Genomic DNA, 20,557 nt, shown 5'->3' on the forward strand with positions numbered 1-20,557 from the left:
CACACACACACACACACACACACACACACACACACACACACACACACACACACACATCTTAGGTTCAGACAGACGCACAAATCTACACGCAAACAGACACGACGCATGAACATACAGGCTGGATAAGCTGCCTCTTCTGTTTGGGGGAGCCGCCCCTTCAAGGGCTTATTCTCCCAAACAACAAGGGAAGGGCCGGCTCTGCAGAATCCATCGCCTCAGATGGAAACGCTCAATAGAAGCAGCTTTTAGTTATCCACTTCTTTGTCCAAAAAGGCCCCAATTTCAGACGAAAACAATGATGGGCATGTGGATTTACTGTCTCACTGTCACGAAATCCTGCTTCATCGGACGTTCGGTTGCACTCTACATACGTAATGATTGGCCGTCGCTGCTGTAGGCTGTTAGACAACACTCACTTTCATCACTGTGTCATGGGTTTCCTGCTGTTTTGAGATACTAAAATATCAGATGTGAGATCTAGTCCAAGTTGTTGCAAGATCCTGTCGTTTTTAGGCAACTTCCTCTCAGTATTTTCGAGGCTCACGAGGGCCGTCTGAAGGTCAGACATCAAACATTGAACTGACACTTGTCATTAGGTCACTGCTCTTTTGAAAATCCATAAATGGAGATACAAAAAAAGGGTGAGCTGGCTGATTGATAAGTTCTTAACCCAAGCCCGATGCTACGGATGTGTGTAATCTACGTTTTGTGATTCATGAGGGCGCACGCTTATTGAGACCTGATCACCTTAATTGAGCTGTGTGTGTGTGTGTGTGTGTGTGTGTGTGTGTGTGTGTGTGTGTGTGTGTGTGTGTGTGTGTGTGTGTGTGTGTGTGTGTGTGTGTGTGTGTGTGTGTGTGTGTGTGTGTGTGTGTGTGTGTGTGTGTGTGTGTGTGTGTGTGTGTGTGTGTGTGTGTGTGTGTGTGTGTGTGTGTGTGTGTTCACAGGGGGTCTGGTGACATTAGCACTCTGCTGTAGACGCTGTGGCAGATGTACTGGACAGATGCCTGTCTGCTCTGCTGCATCTGTAGCCTGGCTTAACCTAGCCCCTCCTCAAACACACACACACACACACACACACACTAGCCCGACCCCCGTAGTGCCTGCTGTTAAAGATCTGCCTCTTCTTGTAAATCCGTCTGGCACATTTTTGTCTCACTTTTCTTTTGCCTGTGTGTTTATCTCTCGCTCCACACCTCTGTATTCTTCTTCTTCTCCTGTACGCACATTTCTGAAATGGCCTTTAGCACATTTGAACAAAAATTAAATGTTCTTCTTATCCACCACCACTTTTTGTGTGCCCTCTGTGTTGGTTTACACTCCCGTATTGAGATCCTCTTCACTTCTACCACCTGCGTGTTTTCTGTGGCCCAAATAACTGTGCATGTGTCTCGTTAGTTTACTGTAACAGGTAAACAGCCACCATCTGCAACGCAAATCTGCTTGGATTGCAGCGGCTGCTAAACCACCAGCTCTGCAGATAAAAAGTCGTTTTTTTTTCTTTTTGCTCAGATGCATGGCTGCTTTGTCATTGCTTGTCCCTGGCCGTGTGCTACTTTTTTATATTACATGTGGCTTTGTGTGTGTGTGTGTCTGTTTCAGTTAAGATTGAAATGCCCATTACCCTGACTTCCTGTCTCTGGTGAAATCTGATGAAAATAGATTATGGATTACTCAGTCTGCACTCTATTCTTTAACCCCCCCTCCAGTTGTATTTGAATTTGAGTATTTACGGTTCACGCTGTCTTTTTTTTCTGTGTTTTCATGTTGATATTCTTTGTATGCATGTCCTGAATGTTTGTCATTTTGCATCAGCACGCTACTCTTGCATAGGAAGTTAAACTGCACGCTGGTCACCGACTCTCTCTCTCTCTCTCACTTCTCCTTCCCTTCTTCGACTCTTTTAGAAAGAGACCTAATCGCTGTGTTGCTCTCCTGCTGTCACTTTGTCTCATTATAACCTTGTTCATGAAATGATTTGGAACAACTTTTTAACAATGACCCTCATTGCTGGAACCATTTCCTTTTTCCATTTCTCGATTGTATCACTGTCCTAATTACTTTTTACTAGCTAGTTACTACTCGAGCACAGCTATTAATGGTGCATAAAATATGCGGTACGTCATGTGCCTGGCACAAGTATACAAGACTACAGATGCTTATTAGTGAATGGGAACTTTATGTCTCTATGATGAATTGGCTACGTCTGTGTTTTTAAAAATATTTCACTATGAAAAGTCATTTTGACTGCAGTTTATTTGCCTACATTGTACTCCTCTGCAGTTTACACGGGGTGTGTCATTGTCATTATTTTCCCCTCTTTTGCATATGCTTTTAATCTCTTGAAGTGTTCAGTTTACACCAAGTTTCTTCCTCTTAAACACACACAATAAATACTTTTCCATCTGTACAACATTTTCATACATATATATTCTTGTGTCTAGTTATTTATTCAAAGCCAAGATGCCTTGATGTTCACGGCTGCAACGTTACATCAGACGGAAATATTCTGGAGCATCATTTTATACACATTTTGACATATTTGGTATCTTTGTAAACCATGACTTTCCCACTAGAATTGCATCTAAAATTCTGTGGGTTTCAACAATGCTTGGCAACACAATGCAGTTTGTGAAGATGGACCCACTGTGTTTACGCTTTTCATACGATCCCAGGATATTCCGTTTCATTTGAGCGTTGCCACATGTGAGGGCATCTCTGTTATCTATTCCGAGGATATTTAGGGGTAGCTGTGAAGTGAATAGCGACGCTTAAAGAGGGCATACATGCAGAATACAATACATGCAGAACCACCCTGAGTGAAAGTTTGATCTAATGGTGAAGCATTTCTGTCTTGACAGGGGAACGGTCTCTCCCCCTCAGCTTTAGCCACAGTGGTCTGGAACGGCTTGGGGAGCAGTGAAACAGTGTTAACCACAAGTCAGGGCTGTCGCACGAAACCTACCCAGCACCAGTGTGAGATTCTGGGGTCATAAGATAACCATACGGCAATGTATTTAAATATTTACTTACCGTCTTGACCCAATATAAGATGACATTGGTTAGAGAGCCAGAGGTATGTGGCTGATGCAACTCTTCAACGTATACCAGCAGGGCAATTTAGCTACTAGCACATTTGGATGTAAATGGGATAGATTGCTTGCAGGGCTCAGCAATATGTCTATTGTGTGTATATATATATATATATTTTTTTTTTATCGCAATGTCAAAAAACTGCGTCAATATCTACATCATTTGGACACCGCTTTACAGTCACATCCGTGCACGTTATGTAATTTTGCGCTAAAGTTCTGAGTTAAATTAAACCTTTTTAAAGTATTTCATTCACACAGGACTCTGCAGAAATAGTAGAGCCTTACTAATGTGTCGGTCGGTTAATATAATTTGCTTATATTTGCCTACCGCAGAGATATTATCTGTCCGTATTGGCGTACATGTTTTCCGATATGCACTTTTAGAGGACATGTAATGCAGAAGATCCTTAAGATGATTTAGAAATGGCTATTTAATTTATGTAAATTGTCAGCAATTTACTTATATTAAACATGTTTTTTGGTGACTTTTTAATTTGTTTGTTATTTTCTCAGTGTTGATTTCTAGAAATGGTTGACAGTGTTACACAGGTCTTCAAGTTAATAGGAATAATAATGAAGTTTTAAATTCATATGACACTTGATTTGATACTGGGTATCTCAGGCTATAATAATGCTAAATATTTTTTATTAAGCCAATAGTTTTAGGAAGCAGCCTTGTGAGCACCTTTGCAGAGTCATATGCTGCAAAATCCACACAGAAACTAACCTGAATTTTTTCCCCCTCTAAAATCTGTATCGTCCTGAAAAATCCCTTCTAAATGGGGTCCCAGGAATAGGCTTTACCATGCTGTTATTTCATATAGAGTTTATATTTATTGAATTATCAGAAATCGTACTATATTGTGATGTATCTCGTTATTGAGATATGCAATGACCATATGGCCATATAGTCCAGCCCTATTATTTTTCTATAAATCTGATTTTGGTTTCTTGATTAATCCATCGCTTAGTTTTTTGGATTAGTTGATTTATTGTTTGATCCATAAAAACTGAAACATGCGGCTCTATTCCCCTTTTGTTTGACTAACATTCTCTTAACACCCAAAGATATTTTATTTTCTGCCACAAAAGTCAAAGAAAATCATCAAATCCTCATATCTGGGAATCAGGAACAAGGTAAAATTGAGCGTTCTTACCTGGGAAAAAAAGCCTTAGAACCTCATGGTACAGCTGCATACTGTGCATCCACTGCGTGTGCATGTGTGTGCGTGCGTGTTGTTTTATCTGTGATGTCACCCTTCCTGCAAATCTGGCAGCTCACGGGCATCATCAAAGGTGTCCGGTGACATGTGCCCTGCAGGCCTGACATCAGCAGTGTGTGCTCCACATAATCAATCATAGCTGTGAGCTCCAGAGTCTCCCTGGGGTTGTTGTGTCCGTAATCTTGCTTATGACACTGCTGACCAATCGTTCACTTCAGCCCCAAAGGACGTCATTTAATGTAAACTTAAAAATAAAAAGCTGTTATCGAAGTGGATCCTTGCAAATGAGTCAGATATGTTCGAATCAAACCACAGCTCGAGTTCTGTGCACCTTTTTTTTTTTTTTTTTTTTTTTCCTGGCTTGATTTGGGAAAAAAGAAACTAATTTCCTCCATGTGGCGTGTAAATGGTATCAGACTGAATCACATCGGTTAAATGGCCTCAAATGTTTGGAATTCGAGGATTGTACCTCCATCGTTTTCAGTCGCTGGCAATCAGTAGTTTCAGAAATCGCTGCATAAACAACGGAGCATAAATTTGTGTTGCTGCGCGTCTAAAATTGCAGCTTTTAACCCCCCAAAATAATCGTCTCATCACACAGTGAGGCGAGAAATAAAATGTTTCCAGGTCCATTATAAAATGGATAAACCAAAATCCCTCTCTTCTGTATCCTACACACACACACACACACACACACACACACACACACACACACACACACACACACACACACACACACACACACACACACACACACACACACACTGTGAGGGGCCCCTTACTTTTCATAACAAAGGCCCTGTCTAACCCCAGCGTACGGCCCAGTATTCTGTGCATTGCGTGGCAGAGTGGAAAGCTGTGTGTGTGTGTGTGTGTGTGTGTGTGTGTGTGTGTCTGAGGGGGTAGCTCTCTGAAGCGACCCGGCGTGTCAGGTGTCGCTGACATCTGTGCATGTGCGCAGATCGGGTCAGGGGCGCGTTGATGTCCATGCGCGTGACGCGTCATAATTGTGCACCCGAGCCTGATCTTTGACCTTCTTTTTGCTTTTCAGCCCGGCATAAGCTCTACTGGTCTCCCAAAAATATTAAAATCATTTTAAGGCTTGTTTGTGTTAAAGGGGGGCGTGGGAGGGTTTGGAGTCGACAGGAGTAATTGGAGCGCGGACCTTGCAACATTTTGACACGAGATGAGGAATCTTTGCTGGTGAGCTCAGCTCTGTTGTTTTTTGTTTTTTTTAGCTCTGGTGTTTTCTTTTTCCTCTTCTCTCTTCACTCCCTCCCCGTGCTCCTCACTGTCCCTCTGAGCCGGTCATTAACGTTTCAGCCCTACCCCCCCCGGCTCAAAGGGACCCAGCTGGGGGAGAACATAGCTTTTTGGCTAGCTAGACAGTGCAGGCTCTAAAGCTTTCCAGAGGTCAACGAGAGTGTACTGTATGTGTGCTGGTGTGTTTCTGTATGTTCTCATTCCATACTTCACACTTCAGTTTTTTTTTTTCTCCCCTTTTAAAATCTGCTTGACGATACACAGTGACCCCCACATCCACCCTTGAGGCACCCCTCTGGTGCAGCTTTAAGTTTCCACTTCACCTCATCACAAAATGGCTTGTTACAACATCTTTCCTTCTTTTTATCTCTCTTTTTCTCTGACAGAGAAGCGATGAGGAATTACCTGAAGGAGCGAGGTGACCAAACTGTCATGATCCTGCACGCAAAAGTTGCACAGAAATCCTACGGCAATGAGAAAAGGTGAGTAAGATATAAACAGCGGAGTGATAACTTCATCAAAGTTTCCTCAGGTCTTGATAATCGTTGGACGTTGAAGCTTTCTGAAGGTTTAACAGATTCAGGGATGGGGAATGCACCCCGTTTCATCACTATGTGTGCGTGTAATCTTTCTGGCTGTCTCCAGTGTGGGATTAATAACAGTTCACATCCATAAGACTGATTTCTTTTCAGTCTCAGAGGAATAGTTCATCATTTTGGGAAATGTGCTGTTTTTGCTTTCTTGCTGAAAGATGATCGACACAACTTTCATGTGTGTTTCTTAGCAACGTAGCAACAAAAGGCAACAAAATCCACCTTCTGTACCAACACCTCCAAAATTCCATAATTGACACGTTACATCTTGTTTATTAAAGTCTGTGCAAAAAGTGAAACGAAAGCTAAGCAGCTGCAGACAGATATGAAAGTCTTCTCATCTATCCTCCAAAATGTCAAACTATTCTTTCTTAAAGGTGATAATTTTCTGATTATAAAGCAGGTCAAGGTGGGATATAAATACCGTGAAAGTATCAAAACACTCAGAGAAATGCACACAGCCCGTATTCAGAGCTGTGCCTTTTTAAAATGAGCCGTCAGGGTGAATACAGGTATATTCAGACAGACAGTGTGAGAAAAATAATGTGTTTTGAACATTAAAACATGAACACATGTTCTAGTAGAAACCCACAATACAAATATCAACCTGAAAATGATTATTTGTCCTCTTTAAAGTAAAAAAAAAGGTCTTCTTAACCATCTAATTATGAGTAAAAAGTCACTTGTGACAGTGTGTCATCCTCTCATTATGGGTGATGTTTGAGAAGCCTTTATACACACTGAACTGACAGCCAACAGCTAGAGGGTGTTCTTAGCATCACGTCGATTCACAAACTTGAACCCGTTCATTGCGAGAGTTTATTGAGAGGTAACATGTGTCACTCAAGGGTCGACCCTTCTGACCCCGCGTATCCAAACAGATCAGAGGGGGAAACGAGTGGCAACCTTTTGTGGGAGGCCACATTCAGGTGAAGCCTTCAGGGAGAGGGCGAGAATTAAGGCGAACGGGTTCAAGGAAGAGGTTCACAGGGACACTTAACCTGTTGCTGTCTTGCCTCGTTGTAAAGTGCAGGGGGATGACTTTTTTTCTTTGCTTTCTTTCCTCTCTTGAACTCTGCAACTCGTCTTTTTCCTCCTCAAACCCTTCCCCTCACTCCGCTCTCACCTTTTTACCTCCTTGCTCTCAAAACTTTTTATAGCTTTTTTCCCCCCACCTTGCTCTCCCCCCTCCCCCTCTCGCTCATTATGCAACTCTCTCCAGCTCTCCATCCTCCGCCCGCTTTCTTGGCCCGAGCCGCGGCCCCGCTTTTCGATCTCATCAGGCCTATCTCTCAGCAAATCAGCCGTTCGCAGGCCACCTCTGAGAGTTGGATCGCAGAAATGCGGAGAGAGGTGGAGACTGAGATGAATTGCTCAGATAAATTTCAGTTGTCTTGTCCAGTTAAAGTGACAGCAGCGAAGCGAATGGCATGGAGAGGAACCACTCAAACACTCTTGTCGCATGCAGGCTTGTACAGGTTCAGTAGCAGGGTTGCTGGATTGCGAGTCGCTCACGGGCGTGCCGATGCAGGGCTTGAATTTGTGTGCAACCACTTTATTCACCTCACACATACAAAGACAGCTTTTCGCCTCCATGTAAATATCAGCGTTTCATCGTCCTTTGGCCTGCAAAACCCCCGGGTGTTCATCGCTTGTGCGTCTCTCACACCTCCTGATTACTTCTGTTTGTATCGTAACAAGGGAGGCCAAGCAAAGTGGGTGCAGAGAGAATGCAAATGTGCCATCTCCCTCTTTCTGTCTGCGCTTTTTATAGAAGGTGAAAGTAGACAAACACCCACAGAGACAGACAGCCGCGTTGCGAAATAGGTCGCTTTCCAGTTCCACACTGACGCACATGGACTTCTTTCGAAGCTCCGCTGTTTCAGTGATGACTTGATTTCACGTTTGATGAGGCTAAAGTGGTCCCCTTTCTCTCTCTCGATGGGATTCCTGAAGAGTATTTCTAAGGGAGCGGAGCAGAGAAAAGTATGAAATCCTGAAATGGAAAAAGTTACCTGGTTTGTATTTATTTCAACAGATCCGTTTCATGCTGGACTGCTCATGTTAACATCTGCTAAATTAGGCTCAACAGCCTGAGGAAAGAGTGCTTAGTGCTATTGTACATAACAGTGTGTTGATAAGAGTTTCTTGTTGAAGCTTGGCACAGGTCTGCCCTCTTCTGGTGTATTTTCAGATGTGCACATTGTCCAGTTTGCACTATTTAAAGCGGCGTTACACTTGTTTTTGGTTGTTGACATTCAGACCAAATAGCTGTTTCGTTCAGTGGTTGTATCCGTGAAATGTACTTTTCGTTTGTTTGTTTACCAAACTTTCCATTTGCCAGTCATGCAGATTTAGTTTTTTCTTTTTCATGTGGACAAATAGATTGAAAACAGACTTATATTTACAGTAACAGACTGAAATATCCGTTACAGGAGCCAACATCGCCACAAACATTATCCTCTTCAAATTTCATTCAAATCAGAATTCTCTTTATTGTCATTATACTTGCTACAGTGAATATTTATACATGTTTCCAGGTTCTTCTGCCCTCCTCCCTGCGTTTACCTGATGGGCAGTGGTTGGAAGAAAAAGAAGGAGCAGATGGAACGAGACGGCTGCTCCGAGCAGGAGTCGCAGCCTTGTGCCTTCATCGGCATCGGCAACAGCGACCAAGAAATGCAACAGCTCAACTTAGAGGGAAAGGTAAAACGCACACACCCCCACACGGTGTTTCTGGTATTCACCTTCACCACATACAAAAAAGTTATTCCCTTGAAGAGGACAAAGCTGTTCTATTGACAGCGGTGACAAATGCGTAACAATGAAAATGAAAAATAGAAATGTCAGCTGTCATGTAACTTTGTGTGCATAACGTCCAGGAAACGTTGCACAGAATCCGTGTTTTGCTGCAGAAAAAAAACCCCAAATGCGTTCTGATTTCTCTCCTCTCCCCCCAGAATTATTGCACAGCCAAAACCTTGTACATATCAGACTCCGACAAGAGAAAGCACTTCATGTTGTCCGTCAAGATGTTCTACGGCAACAGCGCGGACATCGGCGTCTTCCTCAGCAAGAGGATCAAAGTCATCTCCAAGCCCTCCAAAAAGAAGCAGTCCCTCAAAAACGCTGACTGTAAGTTTTCACACAAACCTTTCTGTGTTAGTGATACTGATGAGTCATGTTTGCCAATAGCTCCGCTGTGATGCAACATAAAAATTCGGCCTGTACACGTTCACTTTTTGGTTATGCTCTGCAGTCAAATGTGTGGTACTGAGATAGATTTCACACCTGACAGCAGGAGGTTTGATGTAAAAATCAATACACAGGAAAGTGCGATAACGTGTCATTTACGGACACCATTTATTTCTTAACCGCACATTTTCTTCTTACTTTGCTGCATTAAAGTTCAGGATCAACTCGGGCTCGCTAAACTGGAAGGTTGGGTTCAACCATAAGACTGTTTAAGTCAAGCTTTAGTTATGGTAAGAATGTCGGTGGGAGATGTTGGTGCCACAATCGCAACACAATTTTGATACACATCCCAACACAAACACAGGAAGAAGAAACCGGAAAGCATTAAAAAAAGGATAAAATGAGCAGTTGAACATTTAAACAATAAAAGGGTTAAAAGCAAACTGTTTTTACAAAGGGTAAACAATGGATTTAAACAGTTGCACCTGCCCATTTCAGTCTATATGTCCATTTATATTTGTTGTCTTATTCCTTTAACTATAAAATTCTGAGACACTGCCGTCAAAAACGTTTTGGACTGTTTTGCTTCTATAACAGCCAAAACACACATTCAGGTGTTTATTTTACTACACTTTGTCAGTAGATTATGAATAACTTCACCAAAGTTAGCATTAGATAATGTTTCATTTGCATAACATTAAACATAACATTTCAGCAAAACTTTATTCATTTATCATCAACCGCTTGTCCCTGTCGGGGTCGCGGGGGGCTGGAGCCGATCCCAGCTGACATCGGGCGCGAGGCCGGGTCCACCCTGGACAGGACGCCAGTCTATCACAGGGGTTTTCTCCGGGTTCTCCAGTTTCCTCCCACAGTCCAAAGACATGCTCGTGTTAGGTTCATTGATCTGTCTCTGTTCGTCAGCAAAACTTGTAATACAAAAAAAACAATTGTTTAATAATGCAAGTAATCAACTGGGGAAGATTCATGGTGATATTTATTAGATAAATTTCTTAACCTGTTCACGTGGAGAGTCTTCAAAATGTATGAAATGTTACTACATTTATCTTTAAAGCCCATTTTATCAAGTTTTTTTCTCTCACTCTGAGCCAAAAATTCAGCAGCAGTTACATCAAACTCTTTAAAGTTTCAATCCCATCTATATTCTGAAGGTTTTCACAGAGGGGTTTGTTCATTTATTATTCATAACCTAATTTATTTAACATTTTACTCTTAAATAGACGTTCACCTGCAGTGTCTCCCCTTCAAGCTATATTGATTCTTGTGTATTTTATTTCCTTTTAAATGTACCTTGCTTTTTATTTATTGCACCTTTACTGAAATGTTTGTCTTGGTGCTCTAAGCATGTAACGTATCATCTGTATTCATATTTCTTGCAACCACTAGAGGGCGGTGCAGCTTCACCCCTGTGTCCAGTAACCCAGTTATGTCCAACGCAGCACACCTGCAGAGCACACATCACCTCCTCTCCTGAGATTATCACACCTGTAACACAGCTGACATGTGAAGCAACGTGTCATGTGTGTGTCGTTATGTAACCCGCCCCCGCCTGTGTGTTTTTCTCGTACATGTTTGTCCCCAGTGTGCATCGCGTCAGGGACCAAGGTGGCACTGTTCAACCGGCTTCGGTCCCAGACGGTCAGCACGCGCTATCTACACGTAGAGGGCGGCAACTTTCACGCCAGTTCCCAGCAGTGGGGCGCCTTTTACATCCACCTGTGTAAGTGTCAAAAGCTTTAAATCACACAGAGGTTCAGCCCCGGGTTAAGTGAGGAATGTTGTCTGGCAGCTTGTCACTTATCCTTCATGCGTCTGTCTGTCTCCCACGATATATTATAGTAATTAGGCCGCTCACACACGGGCAAAGAAAGAGATTGATTGATTGGATGTGGGCTTGAGTATAAAGAAAATGTCACTGACTTCTTCTGCTTCTTCCCCGTATTGTGCGATTTCAGTGGATGACGAGGAGTCAGAAGGAGAAGAGTTCACTGTGAGAGACGGTTACATCCACTACGGCCAGACAGTCAAGCTGGTTTGCTCTGTCACTGGCATGGCCCTGCCCAGACTGGTAAAAAACACACACACACACACACACACACACACACACACACACACACACACACACACACACACACACACACACACACACACACACGTCATTTGAGATTGAAGGATCAGAACAGAAACAGAAAACTTTAATGATCCCAGCGGGGAAGTTTGATTCATTGCAGCATCAGTAAAGAGAATACAAATAAAGAGAAAGAACTTCAAACATCACTGCAAATCATTTTAAGGAGTACTTTTAAATATGAGAAGAAAAAAAAATCTTCATTTACATTGAAGGAATAGTTTTATAAAGAGTTCACAAACAAGATGAGTGTTAATGAATGAACTTTAAGAGCTGCTGGTCAGTGGATTTTGTTGCCTTTGTAGAGCCGAAGTAGCCTTTCCACCTGTTTCCAGTCTTTATGCTAAGCTAAGCTAACAATGAGAATAGTATCAGTCTTTTTAAACTTAACTGTCAGCAAGAAAGCGAATAAGCATCTTTCCCAGAATCAAACTTTTATTTTAACATTAAATATTTGAATTCTTTTACCTGTCATTTTAGTTTTAACTTGATAATAAGACTCATTAAATGTTTGTTTTTTTACTACTTCATATCGAACATGCTTATAGATTATGCATTTATGAGATAGAGAAAAACGATGAAGGAGACACCGACCGTACGGTCTCTCTTCCTCTCAACACCGCACGAAGCAGGTGAATGATTTTTATTCCACAGTGACAGCTCAGGACACTAATTACACTCCGGACAAATATGTTGTCAGTATCACTTACTCGTCCTTCATCAATCTCTCTTCTTCCACCTCGACAATCACAATTACTGGGCTTTTTAAAGTCCCTTTTTGTTTTCCCTCAGCGGCAGATAATATTTGGTTAACTTGACTTCCTGTTCCCGATGTTATTAATGATTTGAATAAACAGCTACTGAGCTTTCTTTTTGCCTTCCCTCTGTCCATCCATCTTTCTTGACTGCCTCTCTGTCTGCATTTCTTTCCTTCTTTCTTTCATTCCTCGTTTTCTTTTTCCCGCCCCCCCGCCCTGTGTTTCCATCCTTCCCCTCCCTGTCTCCTCCAATCTGCCATCCGTCTTCCAGCCGTCTAATCCCTCTCTTTCTTCCCTCCCTGTCAGATCATCCGTAAAGTGGACAAGCAGACGGCGCTGATGGACGCCGACGACCCCGTCTCCCAGCTCCACAAGTGTGCCTTCTACCTGAAGGACACAGAACGCATGTACCTGTGCCTTTCCCAAGAAAGGATCATCCAGTTTCAAGTGAGCGTCTCACCGATGATTGAGGATGATTGCTTTAGCATTCTGAAACAGGGAGCGATCGCTTTTGAGTGGACTGAATTGAAAGTGAATTTGAGCTCAATCCTGCATCTATTCTGCCTGTATTATACAGCGCGGGGAAGTCAGTAAGCCTGTAAATAAGGACATTTGATTGGTGTAATTATTGGTGGTTATCTCTGCCCCTGATGTGCATCAAGGTCATGTTTCCCCTTATTCCCCTTCTGTCAGGCCACTCCATGCCCAAAGGAACCAAACAAGGAGATGATCAACGACGGCGCCTCCTGGACAATCATCAGCACGGACAAGGCCGAATACACTTTCTACGAGGGCATGGGCCCCGTCCACTCACCTGTCACCCCCGTGCCTGTGGTAGAGAGCTTACAGGTACAGTAAGCCGCTGAAGAGACTTTATTTTGGATACCCCAGCAAAGCAGGTTTAGGTCTTTTTGTATCAGCGAGGACGTTAAATGAGCTTCTCCATCTGCAGCTAAACGGCGGAGGCGACGTCGCCATGCTGGAGCTGACGGGACAGAACTTCACTCCAAATCTGCGGGTCTGGTTCGGAGACGTCGAGGCCGAGACCATGTACAGGTGTGTTTTAGCTTCCATTTCATTTTTTTCTTAAAAATGTAATTCTCTGCCGCTAGAACAATAGATAAAGACGAAGCGATGCCGTCAGTGCAGTCAGCTTCTCTGTTAGGATTCCTTCAGCGTTCATCGTTCAGGAGGTTTTTAATTTAAACCGGTAAAAACACAGAAAAAGCAGCATGTTCATGTTTAAAATCAGTGTTTCTCCAACGCTGTTTAGCTCCACTTGTTTCTCTGATAATTTAAGGTTAGGACTGCAACTAACAATTCTATTTTATTATCAATTAATCTGTCAATCACTTTCTCAAACAAACCATTTGTTGTTTGTTTCAGAAAATAATTAAAAAATGTTTCCCAAAGGCCAAGGTGATGTCTTGTTTTTGTCCACTCCACAAAGATATTTAGTAAATATTCATATTCTGTCATAGTGGAGTGAAGAAAACAGAAAATATTCACATTTGAGAAGCTAAAAACAGAGGATTTGGACATTTTTTCTTTAAAAAGAACTCAAAAACGAAGCGTTGCAGCTCTACTCAAGATCCAAGCGTCCAATGACTAAAATTCTTCATCTGGTTAAGTATATAGTTTACAGCAAGAGGGCTGGGGCCCTTCTGTGTGGAGTTTGTATGTTCTCCCCGTGTCTGCATGGGTCTTCTCTGGCTTCCTCCCACAGTCCAAAGACATGCAGGTGTTAGGTTAATTGGTGCCGCTAAAGTGCCTGTAGGTGTGAATGTGAGTGTGAATGGTCGTCTGTCCAGGGTGTGCCCCGTCTTGCGCCCAACGCCAGCTGGGATGGGCTCCAGCCCCGCACAACCCCGACTCGGTTGCAGATGATGGATGGAAGATCTAATAAGTGTTTTATAAAAAATGTGGCTTAAAACTGGATACAAATTAAATTATGACAGCTGCTGGCAGACGACAAGTCTTGACGCATGTGAAAAAAGGTATGATATGATGCCATTGACAGACGACGGAGACCAAATGACACGGGCCGTTACCTTGAATAAAATGGCAGATTTCTCTGATCTGAACACTGTTGTAAACATCTGGGAAACTGTTAGTACATAACACAACAAAATATATAACTGAGGTTATTTTTTTTTTTAGATATTTTAATGCAGGAAAGTTAAATATTATATCTACGGTCACCTCAGTCTTCGTGAACTTACTTTTCCCCCATGCGTCTTGTTTTTTTTCTGCACCCTGTATTCACCAGGCTAAATGATACCCATTTCTGAAATTGTCTCACTAGAATTTCTCTTTTTTCCTTATTTGAATACAAATTGTTCATTACAGCTGATCTGAGGATTTATAAGGATCACGCAGTCGGAGCAAATATTGGACTATAGGTTTAATGAACACAAAGACGATATGAATAAGTAAATCTGGTCATTTAGGTAAAAGCTTTCACAATGCTCTTTGTCAGACTTAATGCTGCGGAGCCTCTCTGAACTGTGCAGTGGTTATTTTGTGTCTCTGAGTCCTTTAAGAGCCAAGGTACTGCAATGTTACACCCTTGTAAAATGGCATGCCCTTAGTTTTCCCTCTGTCATCTTGAGTTTTATAGACAGATTAAATGTCGTGTTTATCCGTACCACCCACCAGGCATTCAGTCAGGGACATGAAAGTCCAGAATGGCCGCTGTCAGCGAAACAGTGGGACCTCCCCGACTGCACTGCTGCTGTTTTTCCTAGCTGATGTTGACATTTTCCTCCCTAATTTATGTACATGATCGATTTAAAACACACATTAACAGCGTGTCCCTTGTCAGAATGCTGAACCGACAGAATCTGATAACTCTTAACGTCCTTCTTTGTGTCGTCCTCTTCCACAAAAACCCCCTGCAGGTGTGCGGAGAGCATGCTGTGCGTGGTGCCCGACATCTCTGCCTTCCGCGAGGGCTGGCGATGGGTGCGGCAGCCCGTCCAGGTGCCCGTCACGCTGGTTAGGAACGACGGCATCATCTATTCCACCACACTGACCTTCACCTACACGCCGGAGCCCGGGCCGCGGCCACACTGCAGCGCCGCCGGGGCCATCCTGCGGGCCGGAAACTCCAGCCTGCTCAGCAACAACAGCCAGGAGGCCGGCCCCGGCGTCTACGGCCCCAACAGCACCTCCAACGCGGGAGTCACGTCTTCATCCTCCACCGCCGCGGCTGTGGTCTCCTAACGCACACAGGGGGCCACTCTATACTATATGCCTTGAGAGCAAATGTACCACAAGGTATATAAAGACTACGGGAAATAATAAACAAAGACTGACTCACTCTAAAGTGCTGCGTATTAATTTTTGGATACAAAGAAGCTGAAACGGAAAAATTGGCGGGAGAAAAAGGAGCAAACGCAGGGGGAAATCTGAAGGAGGAGTGACACCACAACGTTGTCAGCCAACGGGAATAAGCGGAAAAAGTAAAAGTGCTCCTTGACACGCCCCCCTCGTCTGTGGTTACTTAGGGACCTGCCTGTCCACTTCTGGTGTTTGGAGTGAGTGAAAAATTCCTGCAGGCTCGGAGCACCAGCACCTTTCTACAGCTGTGAGAACGGAAACCCCAACAACAATACATCCACCGTGTACAAAAGAAAAACAAAATCTCTTGAAAGGAAAAGTATATTTTTTGCGCCCACCCTGCTCTCCTGCTCTCCTCCACCCCTCCCTCCTCCCAACCCCGCCCCACCACTTGTTTTGTAGTTATTCCTTTTTTGCGTTACTTTGCATCGATTTGTGGTTTCCTAGAAAGGGGGCTGGATGTATTGTTGTTGGAGGGAGCGCAAGGATGCAGAGGGACACACATCAAACGTGACGATAACATAGTTTTTATGGACCAAGGATCTTGTATAAGCTTTAGTAAAGGTACATTTTTCTCCATACCTTTTTTGTATTAAACATATAGTACACTTTTGTTACCAAATAGTTTCTATTCTTCCTCTGAGCTCGGGCTTTGTTTCCCCCCCTTTGAGGTCCAAAATCCCCAACCTGTATGTTATTGCGATCTTACTACAAAACGCCTGCTTTTCCAGTCTTTGGATTGAACTTTCTTTCTTTTTTTTTTTGATACTCTTTGCTTCTTCTGTTGGGGGGAAAAGAAATCTGAAGTCTGGGTTGTTTCTTTACATAAGCGAAGGTTGTTTTCTTTCTTTTCTTTCTTTTTCTTTTGTTTTTTTATAAAAATTGGGGAAAAACCTCAGAGGGCCTATGTTTTATCATTGGTTTTTATGAAGTTCTTTAAAAAGAAAAGCTTTAAGCAACGCCTCTGCCTTGCCTGCAATACTCTGTGTGCGCTATGTCTCCTTTCGGAAAAGTATACACATCAGTACATCTCACATGGAGCCATAGCAACATTTGCAGAACACGTGAAAAACAAGTGGGTTTTGTCATTTTTTTTCAAACTAATTTAACAAGCGTAGTCATTGACTTAAAAGGATAGCCTTAGTACTGTATGTTCTTACTGTGTACACAGTCAAGCCGCTCACATATCTAATATCCTGTGTTGTTGCTCTATTGGTCGCTGTTAACGTATCATAACGTAGTGAAACCTCTCAAAAACTGCACCCAGCAAGGTGTCTTCCAGTGTGCGCTGTAGTTCTGGTGGCATTTATCTTAAAAAAGAAAAGAAAAGAAAAGAAAGACACTTTTCAATTTGATGTGGCCTTACTGATAACTTCAATTCCAAAAAAAACAAAAACACAAAAAAGGAAATCCGCTTCTTATCGGCTGTTTACTCACCCGGGAAGAACCTGTGCACAAAAACAAGCTAACGCCTTGCTTCCTATCACAGGAGCTCTGCTGTTTTTGGGCTCTTCTGCTGCGTCTCCAGAACCACCGCGTCATGCAAAAGCAGCCTTTCCGAAGGATCTCTCGGTCCTTCCTGTTCTTTCGGGAGTACAATAAGCCCTGTTTGTTTTTATAATCATGCGGTGCCCGGCACCTTTACACTTTTTTGGTACCAATGTCTCACGAGCGCCGTCAGCTCTTTTTGCGCCTTCTTTTAAGAAATGAAAAAAAAAAAATCTATATCTCCTGTGGTTTATTATCTTTGCGGAAACAAAGCGCGTGTACGCACTCGCTGTCCGAGTAGTCGCGCTCATCTGTGTTCACGGCGACCGCGTCTCCTGTAGGAGTATAAAGGCCTTCTAAATGTGTGTTATTGAACATGTGCATTTCCAAACAGAACAGCAATATTGTACAGGTCATTTCATCGTTTTGTGTCCGCCTGAGCACTAGTTCACCAGCCAGCAAATATGTATGTGCGTGATGCGTGCGTGTATGTGTGCGTGTGTGTGTGTGAGACTGTCATATGTAGTTGCTGTAATGGAATATTGAGTCAGACTCGCTCCATTTCAAAGTGTGTTTCCAACTGCTCTCCAAAAAAAAGAAAAAGAAAGAGTTCACGGGGTGTTTCTGTCTTCCGCCAGGATCCAAAATGTCTGATAATTGTGGATAAACATTCATGGGCAATACTTGTGATCTTAGTATTACAGTACAACTGTACACGTCTGGGGAAAGAGAACAACGATACTGTAACTTGAATGTCTGCTTAATGAAGTATTTCCGATTTTTCTTTCGTACAAACAAAACCCTTGAAATAGGAACAAAAAAGGATTCGCTTGCACCCCCCTTCAATGTAAAAAAGATTAAGTTATACTCCCCGTTTCCCCGCCTTCGCCCCACCTGTCAGTCATTAATGTTAAATGTTTTATATTGTAATATTGATATTTTTTAAATTATTGGTACAAAGTCTCCCCTTGTCTTATGTCAAAAGAAAAAAAGAAAAAGAAAAAGAAAAGTGCATTATCGCCCGTGCTGCCTAGGTTGGCCTGGGAGTGTATTTTGTTTTTCTTACGAGGCCACTTCCTGTCTCTCCTGGAAATGGCCGAGGAGTCGGTGCTGCAGCGGCAGTGTAGCGTCCAAAAAAAAAAAAACGCGCTCCTCCACACCGAACTCTCGCGACGAGCCGCGAGGTCAACCTGAACCCTTTACTCTGCAGGATGGAGGTCACAGAATCTTAACTGTAGATTTTTTTGAACGTGAGTGTTTTTTCTACTAGCTCTAAATTCAGCGAGTTTTTTTTACATAGCCTCAGCATTAGCACCACAACCACCACCCCCCCTTCCTCCCCCTTTCGAGCGTGAATATCTTTGGGTTTTTGTTTACATGCTGGGTCGCCTTCTTACTGCTAACCGCCCCTCGGCTTCTCGACGTCGTCCTCACGCGAGCGTCTCTGTCACATCAGCGCTAACTAATAAAAGGGGGTGATGCATGCTTCGAACAGTGTGTCGCCTTGACAATCTGAGCTGTTTTATTTGTTTGTTTTTCTCTTCAGAGAAAGGGAGGATACGGAATAACTCGATAACACGCCTCACTCGTAAAAGGGCGATGAGCTATCAAAAAGGGGTCAAAAGAAAATGTTACGCGCCTTCATTTTAAGAAAAACGCCGTTTTAACCCGGCGACAAAGAGAGAAACGACTCACTTGGCGACGCTTTTACAGAATAGCTTAACCCGGTTTCTTTGCTCTTTGTTCCGGTCATATTTGTTCTACTCTTCCAAAAGCAGCTGTTCTTGTGTTTGTTTGTTTTTTGTTTTTTTTATAATGAGCTCTGAACAATGTATGTATCCTCTAATATGCCAAATGTCTTTTATAATGTAGTTTTCATGCACTGCTAAACAAAACAGGGCAGAGTGAGAGGCAGCTTTAAACGAATCTAAAAAAAACAAAAAAGGAGTGTGGAGCCCTTCTCTGTCGCACTCAGCCTTACTTCTCCTTAAGACTATTTGGCTGTTTGCTCTACAGAGCGCTAACCTTTCTCTTTTTCCTCTCTCACATTTCATTCTCACTCTCTACCGCTCATGTTTATGTATGTACATTTGGAGTCCCCCCCCCCCTCCTCCTCCTCGTCCGCGTTTTTAACACGCAGCCTGTTATGCTTAGCTTTGCTACGGTCGGATCACTTTTTCGTTTGTCATCCCCCCCATCTCTCCTCCGCTCTTTCACTCTCACTGTATCTGTGTATTATTCTAGTAAATGGTAAGCAGAGGTGTCATTGTGGTAGTATACTCAGTGCTCAAAGGGTTGCTGATGGTAGAAACCTGTGCCGTTTGTAACATTTAGCAATAACGTCAAAACAAAGGGGACGGTTTTCTTTTTTTTATAACATACGATAGTTTTGTTTTTTGTACATATTGCAGCTCCAGTTCATGCTCAAATCTGTATGTCATTAAAAGAAGAAAAAAAACCGAGAAAAAAACTTGCAATATTGGCATAAAAATGAGAAATAAAAAAGTGATATAAAATCTCACTTGGTGTTCCTTTTTTTTAATTGCATGTATGTTTTTTTGTTACACTCCAAATAAGTCACGTTTTAGCTGAAAACGTACAAATGAATAACCCAGTCTTGTGTATCTTCCCCTCCTCCAGTGACAGTTTCATATCTCCCAGGGCTTTGGGCGTCTACCAAGCCCAAATGGAGCTCTTATCCTTGGGATGAAGTCCCAGCAGATTCCCCTTTTTCTTTCCGCCACTTGTCTGGAGCCTAATACCCTCTGTCCTTTTGGATCCACTTTTATTAAAGCCGTTAAAAGCTCCGAGTTACTCTACCACAAGCCTTTGCAAACGCATTTGCACACTGGGCGCTCCAGGCCTTTATATGGTCACCCAGACGTTGCTTAGCCGGAGATGTCTTTTGTGTCCGCACGTAACCGGGAGAACATGGTGCTGTCCTCGAAAAACCACTTTAAGATGCTCTATAAACCTGTAAAATCACTGATTACATTCAATTATGTGCAGTTTTACACAGGACTCCCGTCAAAATAGGCACGTCAGCATGCGATCACACGAAATCCTTAATGCATCAAACCGAAACGTGAGAATTTATACAACAATATTAACATCGCAACATATGGAAACAAGAAAAACATGACGGGGACATGTTGCTACATGAACGCTGCTATATTTAACAGTATGAATCGGGTGGGAGATGCCGGGAATTCGCTCTTTGAAGAAGAGGGGATACAGGTGTTCCAAGTCCCACCAAACGATAAGGCCTCTTCAGTTCCCGCAGTACACAAAGTACAACCCCCGTAGGCACACACACACACACACACACACACACACATAAACACAGTGGGTCAAGGACGAGAGCAGAACTGTTTGTGCGCTGGAGGACTGTTTTGAAGCTGTTGATTACATTGCAGCGTGACAGGCAGCCACTGCTGAAGGTGACAAATAA

At 42.9% G+C, this 20,557-nt stretch overlaps 1 protein-coding gene across 1 annotated transcript in view; it reads left to right on the forward strand.

Annotated features, from left to right (window-relative positions):
- The window catches only part of rbpjb (recombination signal binding protein for immunoglobulin kappa J region b), a 53,229-nt gene extending 33,602 nt beyond the window's left edge, over positions 1 to 19,627 (forward strand). Inside the window, exons 3-11 of the mRNA XM_083937261.1 lie at positions 5,968 to 6,063; positions 8,715 to 8,880; positions 9,135 to 9,309; positions 10,973 to 11,110; positions 11,346 to 11,458; positions 12,583 to 12,723; positions 12,970 to 13,125; positions 13,229 to 13,332; positions 15,177 to 19,627. Of these exons, the coding sequence (XP_083793387.1) occupies positions 5,968 to 6,063; positions 8,715 to 8,880; positions 9,135 to 9,309; positions 10,973 to 11,110; positions 11,346 to 11,458; positions 12,583 to 12,723; positions 12,970 to 13,125; positions 13,229 to 13,332; positions 15,177 to 15,501 (1,414 nt within the window). The 3' untranslated portion in view covers positions 15,502 to 19,627. The remainder of the gene's footprint in view (positions 1 to 5,967; positions 6,064 to 8,714; positions 8,881 to 9,134; positions 9,310 to 10,972; positions 11,111 to 11,345; positions 11,459 to 12,582; positions 12,724 to 12,969; positions 13,126 to 13,228; positions 13,333 to 15,176) is intronic.
- Positions 19,628 to 20,557: the final 930 nt, after the last annotated feature.

Source organism: Echiichthys vipera, assembly GCF_963691815.1.
Source record: "Echiichthys vipera genome assembly, chromosome: 22".
NCBI classification, from domain to species: Eukaryota; Metazoa; Chordata; class Actinopteri; order Perciformes; family Trachinidae; genus Echiichthys; species Echiichthys vipera.